The sequence below is a fragment of the Fomitiporia mediterranea genome (assembly GCF_000271605.1).
Source record: "Fomitiporia mediterranea MF3/22 unplaced genomic scaffold FOMMEscaffold_6, whole genome shotgun sequence".
Lineage (NCBI taxonomy): Eukaryota > Fungi > Basidiomycota > Agaricomycetes > Hymenochaetales > Hymenochaetaceae > Fomitiporia > Fomitiporia mediterranea.
Genome location: NW_006760391.1, coordinates 1365173 through 1376486, shown reverse-complemented (window position 1 = coordinate 1376486; position 11314 = coordinate 1365173). Strand labels below are relative to the sequence as shown.

Genomic DNA, 11314 nt, shown 5'->3' with positions numbered 1-11314 from the left:
CTTTCATTCTTTGTTCATTCTATAGTCTCTTACCCTTTGTCTATCCCTTTATTCTTTGTACCTTTATCTTTGACCTTCCTTTCTTTCATTCTTTATAGCTCATCATTCTTAGTGACTCATATTCCCTGAGTACTCTTGTGTAGTTTAGTATATATAGGTGTACAAGATCAGACTAGTCCTGTAGTCTTAATCTCATCTACTCTAGATAGTTCTGTACTCTTAGGCTCACTCTATATACTCTACTCTTGTCTCACTCTCTCTCTCTCTCTCTCTCTGTTCTACAAGTTCCAACTATGTTCTAGTACTTGTGTTCTGTATTTCTGTTGTGTAGGATAGTTGTAGCCTAGGTTCCCTTACTGAGCCTTCAGGTCCCCTCTATACTGTTACTAACACTTAGAATATAGTTCTGTTCAAGATTCTAGTACATGTTAGACTAATAGAATGAGTTGTGTAAAGACAGATAAGTCTTGTCTGTACTAAAGTGTTCTAGTTTATTATACACAAGGTAGTACAAGGTTTTGTACACATTTCTAGAGCTTAGAATTACTAACTGGTTGTTTAAGTATAGTAGTTCTTAATCCTTACAAGCTCTTATAATACTTTCAAGATTGTATTAAAGCTTGTAACAGAACTTATCTGTGTTGTAACTGTTTCTAATTGTTGTAAGAAGGTTAGGATCTGTAGAGATTTGTATAAATGTACTTTCTAAGGTTTCCTATACTAGGTTCTCATTTTCTAGACTAGTATTAAAGTCTGAGTAACAGGAGAGTGTATTAGTAACTGTGTTCTCTTCTCCTTTAATGTAATATAGTTTATAGTTATACTAGGAAAGGTTCTCTATCTACTAGGCTTGTCTCTAGAACAGATTACATTATATATTTAAGTATTTGAGAGTGTAGTAATCTGTGTAAATATAGAAATGTACTCCTAGGAGGTAAATGTGCTACTTCTTAAGTGTGTAAACAATTGTAAGGAGTTTGTACTCATGTACTAGGTAATTACATTCTACACTATTATATTACTTAGACTTAAATGTTACAGGTTTTACTGTTTTCTACAAGGATCCAACACTAAAGACTACTCTAGTCTTAGAATTACTTACATTTATAATTATATAGATCTGCTCTCCTGAATTATAGTCTACAAAAGTGAGGCACTTACAGCTAGTAACAATAGACTTGATTGTGTTGAAAGTATGTTAGTGTTCTAGTTTCTACTCTAGAAATACCTTATTACAATCCTTACTTGTGAGTAGAGAAAGAACTATAGTATGTTCTGTAAGGTGTAGAAGGTATACTATAATATACTACAAAAGTCTGAGAAACCTGTAAACATCCTAGGCTCTCTAGGGCTGTAACTATTCTAAAATACACTTGACCTTGTCTGAGTCTACTTCTGTACCCTTTTCTGTAATTAGATGCTTGAGAAACTTAACCTCTGTACAGAATAACTTAGTTTTCTTTTATAAACAGATGAGACTCTTATTATAGAGTGCTTACATAACCTTTCTAATATTTCTAATGTGTTCTACCTCTAACTCTGACTAAATAATAATATTATCTAGGTAGACATAACAGATCCTTCTAATAAGATGTTCTAAGGCTCTTATAACTCTCTATTATTATATAGCTAGTGTATTATATAATTCTATTAGTATGACTGTCTACTCATATAGTCTGAACAGAGTACTAATTATAGTGAGTAGGATATGTTCCAGATTCATATAGGTTTGGAAAAACATGTTAGTTATGTTAATCTTTGTGTATATACATTCTCTAATAGTATTATTTATAATTTTGTTAATATAGAGTAGTAGGGTCTGATCACAGATTGTGTTACTATTTAATGCCTAGTAGTTACATACTATGTGTAGAAGGTCTTCCAGATCTTCCTTTAGGATTAGGAATGTGAGTAATACATACAGGCTTTCTGACCTTTATAAACAACTAGCTTAAATGTACTAGTTTAAGAGTGTGTATTAGGCCTTCTAGTATTTTTGTAGACATGTGTAAGACCTTACAGCTACTACTTTAGACAGGTCCTTAAACTGTATTTTGTGTGTAATTCCTTCTGGAAGTTCTGTAACAGTTAGTATAGAGTCTAGGAAGCAATCTTAGTATTATTACTTTAGCTCTTTATCTAAGGTCTTATGTTACTCTAACTTAGTTAGTGTCTTAATGTACTCTCAAATAGTTACAGCTAGGGATAGTACTAGTTCTAAGGGAACACACATAGGTTGTAGAATGTAGACTGATTCTATCCCTTCTACCTTTATTAGATTACATTTAGAATCCTTTAGAATAACTGTCTAACCTTTTATATTAATAATAATTTAGTTCCTCTAAAGGAAAAGTGTACTAAGAATCATTTTATTATACAAGTTATTGACTATACAAGCTTTTACAACCTTTAATGTCTATTTCTAATCTACTAACTGTACCTACAGTTTTACCTACTTTGTAATCTATTTTCCTGACTCTTTTACTAATTTGATAGCTAGTGTTATAATAATGTGTCTTTTAAGTAGGAAGCACTTAAGGCCTATTTAGAACACTAGTTTATTGTCAATCAGAACTGTAGAACAGTCAGAGTCAATCATAAGTTAAATATAGATTAGAGTAAAACTGTCTTCTATAAGAATGTAGTAGTTAAGGAATAGTAAAGAGTTAGAAATCAGAACATACTCAGATTTGTCTTTACTTACAGGTTCTAACACTATAGATTACTTAGTTTATATAGGTATAGTAGACTTTTACTTTAGACAAAGAGACTCAATATACACTTTTGTAATAAGAACTGTGTCTTCAGGTTTTAGTAGACCTGTCAGACAATTATTACCTCTATAATTTATAAACAGTTTATAGTACTAGAAACATTCCTGGTTCTTTATTAAGAGTTAGTACTCTGTATAAAACAAGGTAGTATACCTTATAGTACTTCCTAAGGTAACCTTTAGGTTAACTATTGTTAGAGTAAACTTTCTAGTGTGTAGCTTCTCCTAGTCCTTCTTTTAGACCTGTTCTACAGTTAAGATAGTCTTTATACTATTATAGACCTTTATATAATCTACTTCTAACTACTCTACTAGCTTGTATACATACTCTAACTATTTATAGAGTCTTATACAGTCTGTTACTTCCCTTCCTAGAATTAGTTCCAGAGTTAGGAGGTGGTCTACAGGATTAGGAATTTGACTATTTACTAGTACTACTATGTGTACCCTTTCTGTATACATTATAATCTGTTTAGTATAAGTTAGAAACAGTCTTACAAGAGTAAGGTAGAGCTTAAACTAAAGATCAGAGTGTAGATTTGCTTTGAGAAGTTTGTAAAGCCTGTCAGAATTAAGGTACTAATCTTCTAGAAAACTAAAGTTTATTCTAGTAATTTGTAACTATTATTCCTAGAAGTTGTAACTGTCTTACTATATTACAAGTAGCTTGTTCTAGGTTTACTCTACCTAGTCTGTAGAGAGTATCTTATACTAAAGCTCCTAATAGAATGTGTTTAGTGTAAGTCTCTCAAGTTTAGACTAGTTATACTTGTACTACTAGTATAGCTTACTATTCTGTAAGTATTCTATTACAACTATAACTATATAGGTTGTAAGAATAGATTTGATAGACACATACTTGTAGAACACAGAGATCTATAACTAGAGAGTATACAGTGTTAGATTGTTTAGAGTCAATATTAGAGGCTTTATAGTATTCTCTCAGATCAACTAAGCTTTAGTAGACATAGTTTAGAACATAGTAGCTTTCTAGTGTCTTAGAGTAGGCTTGCTTATATTACTATTTACTTCTAATAACTCTAAGCTACTCTCTGTGTTTAAGCTTAGAGTAGCTGTAAACAGTAGTAGTGTTAAGGAAGTGAATACAGATTCTCTAGTCAACAAGGAGTAACTGTAGTAGCTTCTAAGAATACCTAGTATTAGGGGAAACAAGACTTAGTTATATACAGTTAGAAGGAGGGCTAAGCTTGCTTTAAGACTGTAATAGTGTGTTTAAGAAGGTTAGAAGGCCTTACTAATAGTAGGGAGTATTTAGGAAGGCTAGAGAACCTTACTAACATATAGTAAAATAAAGACTACTTTGTTAATGTTTAAAAAAAAGTAGAACAGTACTAGGAAAGTGTTGAACACTGTTACAAACAAGTTCCAAGTTTGTAGTAACACACAAAGGCTAACAGGACAAAGGTATCTTTGTTACAGTCAGAAATACAAACTGATACATGTACTAACAAAGGCCTCACCTTTATTATAGTTAGAAATACAAACTGATACAATAAAGGTAAAGAATACTAACTATATATACTAAGGAAATGGTCCATACTTAAAGGGGAAAATAAAAGGGGAACAAAAGAGGGAAACATAATGTATACTTAAAGGGGAAGACAAAAGGGGATAGTATGTATCTAGGAATGTAGGGAAGGTGGTTATAACAAAAGAGGGACTTAATACAAGTATGTGAAAAAAGTGTGTAGCTTAGTAAGCTATTGTAAGAATCTGTGTACAGGATCTACAGTTCTGTACTATAGAATTGTGTAGAAACTGTTGTAAGCTGTCAGACAGGCTTACATCTTGTAAGTCTAGTAGTGTGAGTACTTACTAGTTTCTACTCTATAGTACACATTTGACTAACTATATATACTAGTATAATTACATACCTTAGTTCTACATTACTAGTATATAGTAGTTTATTAGAGTGTCTCTAGCCTTGTATAGACAAGGACTTATTACCTAGTATAAGTTTTTCAAAATGCCTCTAGCCCTTAAGGGATAAGGACTTACATTCTAGTATGTTAGTATTAATATTTAGACTTAGGTACTCTCTAGGAATTGTCTGTTAAGGCTTAGTAGCTATATTATAATCAATATCTAATAGATAATCTTATTATCTATTGTCTGTAAACTTAGTGTACATTTGTTCATTCCTTTTCACCTTTATAAATACTTAGTCCTTAACTTATTCAATTAATGTAAACCTTTAGTGTATCTAGTACTAATCTATATTAATATGTACTAATATGTTCTAGAAGCATTCTATAGTGTTCTAAAGTATTGTGAACCTACTAAAGGCTAATCTAGTAAGTAGTCTCTGTTTCTACTCAAAAATTCATAACTTTACTCACTAATAATTTCTGAGGAGTACTAGACAATAAGAGAGACCTAGAGTTGATCAGACTCTTTAGTTCCTCAGTATCTAGTAAGAGGTTTTAATACTAGGTAGGTACAGTCAAAAATATGTAAGGAAACTTACTGTTCCTTACAAGAGAATTCTAATTACTCTTAGTTTACTCAACTACTAACTAGAATAACCTAGTACTTGAGTAAAGAGTTAGGGGAAAAGAATCCCCTTTACCTAGTAATTAATTCTGTCTTTTATAAGAGTATACATATGTAGATACATAAGAAGAAAGTGTAACTAACTATAATAAGAATATATATATACTTGTAGGTCCTACTGTGTAATGATCTAACATAATTAGTAATGTAGTAATAATAAAATACAAATTAGTAAAGCAAATCCTTACATCTTACTAATATAAGAAAATCAGAAAAACTTCTAAAAAGTAAATTTATTTATTTTTTATAATTTATAAGTATGTAAAAAGTAAGGAAGAAACTTGTCAATAGTTAACTTATATATTTACTTAGTTTACAAATATTTATTCAATTTATTCAATTTTTTTCTAGAAAATTTAGATCAATTTTCTGTTTTATTTAAAATGTATAGAATAGTATATTTTGGCCACTTTCCTACTCAATCTCAAACAGAAAAGTAAAATAATTAAAATTCAATTTTTTACAGTATTTAACTTAAATACACTTAATAATTAAAATATACTCACTTATACTATAACTTACTCAATTCTTACTAAACATTCTTGAAAAAATTCACACATATAAGTAATACTATTTATAATACACTCAGAAAGTTTGTAACAAGAAAATATATTGTTGTTAAAGATATTATACTTACAATTATAAAAATTTAAGTATAACTTAAAATTTTGTAAACAGAGTAAATTCCTACAGGTGTTATTTATATTATCAAGAACACAATCAAAATACCTAAATTTCTTTATGTTATACATAATAAATGTATGAAAAAACCTTACAGACATACAAAAGTAAGCTTATACTATTTTTTAAAAACTTAAGTATAGTTTAGAATACTAATATATTGTAAAACAAGAGAGAGGTTTTGCTTTCCTGTGAGTGAGTGTATCCTGATCAGACACATTAAATGCTCACTTTTTAACCTTCTCAATTGTAAACATAATTTATTTTTTTTAGTAAATATAACTGTAAAAGAAAGTATTTAATTATATTAATTAGATGCAGACCTATCTATTTAATACTTTTTATAACATAAAAATAGAGTTCAAAATTATTGAGGGCCAAAAACCACTAAACTGAGTGTTTCTGAGTCAAACACTGTTTAGAATTACTGTTAATGAGTGACTTGCACTATAGTTATCCTTAAATGTTATATGTACATGATGTATGAGCACGTGACAGGTCCTGAATCTTCTACTCTAAGGAGCACATATAAATGATTATGAGATGGGAGATGAGACATATTCAACCTCCCTCTTTTCAGGTCAGCTCTTGAGCTGTCATTATATATATATTCTCAAGAGTATCAAAAGTGAGTCCTGTTTCTCTTTCACTGCTTCCCATACTCAATTTCTTGTCCCGTCCTTTCTCCCTCCAGTGTTCTCAATCAGAAAAGCTTAAGGACAGACACAACACTCTGCACTGCCCTCTTACGAGTACTGTCTCACTTCCGCACCTGATAATCTACCTCATCGCCATGCTCACGTCCCCTCCATCCAAGAAGGAGACTTGGTGGTACTATGCTGGTCTGCCCTCTAACCCAAGATTGGTCGCTCGCACAGGCATTCAGTGGAAGGCACCCACCGGCCCAGAGGCGTACCGAGTAATCAGGGAACTCCGCACTGTCGGTAACCATGCGCTCCTTGACGTTTGGGAAGACAATTTGGCCCTCAAGATACACGACCTTCTAGACACGATGAAGGTGAAATGGACTAGTACCGACGTCGTCCGCATCGGGAACGCCGAGGAATCTTCCTCCACTGTCGTCCTCTGGATTGGGATAAAACCAGCAACTCTCTCTGGCTATGACGGCCTTGATGTGGCTTCGAAGTGTCGGAACCTCCTGAAAGAATATAATATCACTGACGTGGAGGTCGAGATCCGCGAGTCGGTCGTTACTCGCTCGCTCGGTCCCAAGCTCCTCCTCTCGTCTGATCATCCCTATTTCGATCCCACTGCAGATGTCCGCGATCCACTTACCACCACTCTCGGTCTCCCCATCTCGTCCCATTTACACCTTGGGCTGAAGGTACCGGCGGCTTCTTCATTGCCGAGGGTGATAACAAGAGGCTCCTTCTTGTTACTGCCCGCCACGTCGTCTTTCCACCAGATAAGAGCAAGAACAGGCTCTTCGAGCACAAGGACGATAGCCAACCCCGTCACAACGTTACTCTGTTCGGAGATGCAGCGTTCGAAAGGTACCTTAAATCCATCCAGGCTGAGATCGAAGGCAAGGAATTCTATGTCGAGTATTATGGGAGATGCATTAGTGAGGACTCGGATGAGGGAGAGGAGGGAGAGGACAGCCCGGCAGTGAAAGAGAAGCACGCGAAATACCAGGACGAGATAGACAAGATGAAGAAGGCGAAAGAAGCGCTCAACGCTTTCTACCAGGACGTGTCAACTCAGTGGAACACTCCGGAAAGCCGCATTTTAGGCCATGTCATCCTCTCTCCTCCCATCGACGTTGGTGTAAGCAGCGAGTGTTATACTGAGGACTGGGCTGTCATCGAGATCGACCCGTCCAAGATCGACAAAAGCAACTTCAATGGGAATGCCATCTATCTCGGTTCTTTTGAGAAGTTTATTCGTATGATAATTCCCGACTTCGGCCTTCAGAGGACCCGTTCGTTCGATTATCCAGTCGACAGTCTTCTCAAGTTGCATGGCACTATCCCAGACGAGGGGATGCGTTACCGGACTGCACTCGATCACGACGACCTACCGTGTCCTATGGCTATCAAGCGCGGTATTTCCACAGGCCTGACGGTCGGCCGTGCAAACAACATCTTCTCATACGTCCGTAACTATTCCGACGATGATAATCCCAAGACCTCAAAAGAGTGGGCCATCCTCCCACGGAACTCCGAGTCTGGTGCCTTCTCAGAAAAGGGCGACTCAGGTTCCGTTGTTGTCGACAGGCATGGACGCATTGGTGGTCTTCTCACCGGCGGTACTGGCGACATGGGTTCCGACTTGGATTCCTTTGATATCTCGTATGCTACGCCAATCACATTCCTCCTCAAGCGTATGACAGAACAGGGACTCCAGGATCTCAACATTGACCCAGTCCTCACTGCCTAGACACATTCCTCTTTGTCTGTAGACCAGTCATTTGCTGGCTGCCAGACACTTCTTACATGCAGCCTTTGATCCTATGCAGGATGTGCCAGCTGCAGCCATTCAACTAGCCTTGTTACTGTTACTATCTGGTTTCCCTTTCCCAAAACACTGTCAACTTAGCTTTTTACTGCCCCCTCTCTCCTTCTCACCTCTCCCCTCTTATCCTGTCTCATTATTCATACTTGAAATTTTTTGTAATGTACTTAACCTTCTGCAAGTAAATAATATTGTAATTTTATATGTTCTAACTTACATACAATAAACCAAAGTAAAATATTCACATTAGGTTGTCTTAGAGCATTTAGTTCTTCAGAGCTATAGGAAAGTTGTCTTGTGTAACTACATAGTAATTAGTATCTTCTAATTCAACTCTCCCTCTTAACAGTTTTACTACTATAACTCATAGTACAATATGACTTTGTCCTGACTCCTTAGATCCTGTTGTTATAAATTTGCCTATTACTTTTTCTATAAAACCTACTTTTACTAAACAATTCTTCATCCAAATGTTCTTAAATCATATATTTTTATATTACAAGTGCTAGTATGACTAACTTTTATAATAACAGAGTATATCTATTCTTTCCCTCTTTCCTTCTTACATTCATCATATTCTTTATAATTCCTACTTCTTATATTGTTTGTATTACTCTTACAGTTATTTGTATTACTAATAACACTTTAGTAACTTTTTCAAAGTTTTTGATACATGTTAAAAGAGTTTCTATTATGTAACTTATAAGACTCAGTAAAACTTCTTATAAGTAAAAAAGACTTTATATAGCTTTGTATAAAAATTGTCATGTATAGTTTCTTTTCTACAAAACTTTAAAAAAATATGATTCAGATACATTTATTTTAATATTGTATTTTTTACAATACAGTATATTTTGTAGAAGTAAAAGGGTTAGGACAAAGAAAAGAGATTGACACAACAGCAAGTACTGATACTCAAAATGTAGGAGAGTCATAGGGTAGTAATAGGTAGTCTTGATCTGATGTCAGTAACAGTGTAGAGGGGACCTAAAGGCTCAGCAAGGGGACCCAGGCTACAACTATTCTACACAACAGAAATACAGAATGTAAGCACTAGAACATAGTTGGAACTTGTAGAACAGGCAGAGAGAGAGAGTGAGACAAGAGTAGAGTATATAGAGTGAGCCTAAGAGTACAGGACTACCTAGAGTAGACAAGATTAAGACTACAGGACTAGTCTGATCTTGTATACCTATATATACTAAACTATACAAGAGTACTCAGGGAGTATGAGCTACTAAGAATGATAAGCCACAAAGAATGAAAGAAAGGAATGTCAAAGATAAAGGTACAAAGAATGAAGGGATGGATAAAGGGTAAGAGACTATAGAATGAACAGAGAATGAAGGAGTGGTCAAAGGAATAGAATGATGAAGTAAGGAAGGGTAGTAGTAAGAGTCAGCATACATATAGTCTATAGACAGCACCTCTGAGAGACAGAAGTCCTGAGTTCCAGTATAGAAGGGTGTGGAACCCTCAGAACTAAAGGTAAGAGAGTGGAGAATTGTAACATTTTCAAAATTGATAGAGTACTAAGTACAAAACTCAGACTGTATTTTGACATATCTTTTATATCTAGTTCTGTAAAGTTTATTATGTTAATCTACTAGAGTGATTTTTAAATTTTAAACTTTTTAAACCCTTTTAAACTTTTGCCACCCTTCTTCTATTCATTACCCCTTTTAGTTTAGTACTGATCCCTTTATAGTATAGACATGGACCCTACTACACCAACTGTCACCCCTACTGTTCTACCAGATTAGTAGTTACAAGTAGAACTAGCTTAATATGTGTAGACCTCTATTTAAGAGGCTTTTGCTAACCACATACTCTCAGCCCCTTCAGAACCCATTCTAGTTGTTTCAGAAGTCACAACCTGTTCTAGAAAGAAAGTGTATGTAGCCTACCCTTCAGACTTTAATAAGTAGCACTTTAAGAACTTCCAGTACTAAGTCAAACTATACATAGTTACTACTTTGACTAATCTATCCTCAGATCTTAATCACATCCTATTCATCCTCTCCTTCATAAAGGAAGGTAACACAGCCACCTGGGCCTAGAACTGGATTGAAGACTATTAGATTGGAAGCCTGATCTGACTTTAGAACAATAAGTTGTATTCAGAATTCATAAGGTAGCTCTGTACTTCCTTTATTAATCTGAATAAGAAGTATAATACACAGAACAAGCTTACATCTCTATGACAGGGCAAACATTCTGCTAATGCCTTCTTTCAGGAGTTTGATATCCTAGCCTAGAAGGTAGGATTCACACTCAGGTTTAATAATGTCCTTATTAGAATACTTGAAAAAGCTCTTCACCTGGAACTGGTTAATAAGATCCTTAGAATAATGCTAGAACTGGTCACCTACACTAAGTAGAAGACACACACTATCTCCTTTAACTAAGCTACAGCTTGAATGTGTCAAGTCTGTGTAGAACACTTACACATACATTCAGCTCTGACAGTTTCAAGCCCTTAGATTAATCTGCCTGTAATTTACAATCAATCTGTTCTGATAGACATTAGAGAAGCCTGAAAGTAAGGAGTATACTTTGCCTACAGAAAGTCAGAGTACTAGATTAAGAACTGTCTATAGAAGTAACAGTATATCTATTAGGTTATTAGAGTAATAATGAGTAACAAGTAGGATTTGTAGTAAGAAGCCTTTTCTACAAATCTGGAAGTCACCTCAGAACTCTCAGACTCTGACTATATACTCTAGGATTTTATGAAGGCCTAACAGTGAATATAGTACTGAAGGGCTATGACTCAGATTTTTTAATAGTTACTTTTGATTTAATGGATAC

The 11314-nt window shown here is 34.6% G+C and overlaps 1 protein-coding gene across 1 annotated transcript; it reads left to right on the top strand.

Moving 5' to 3' along the window:
• Positions 1–1708: 1708 nt before the first annotated feature.
• FOMMEDRAFT_167951 (uncharacterized protein) lies at positions 1709–8428 on the top strand (the record flags this gene model as incomplete). The annotated part of the gene is made up of 3 exons (XM_007266451.1): positions 1709–1741; positions 6723–7231; positions 7306–8428. 3 exons carry the CDS (start codon positions 1709–1711, stop codon positions 8426–8428), a joined length of 1665 nt encoding a protein of 554 aa, XP_007266513.1.
• Between the last annotated feature and the right edge of the window lie 2886 nt (positions 8429–11314).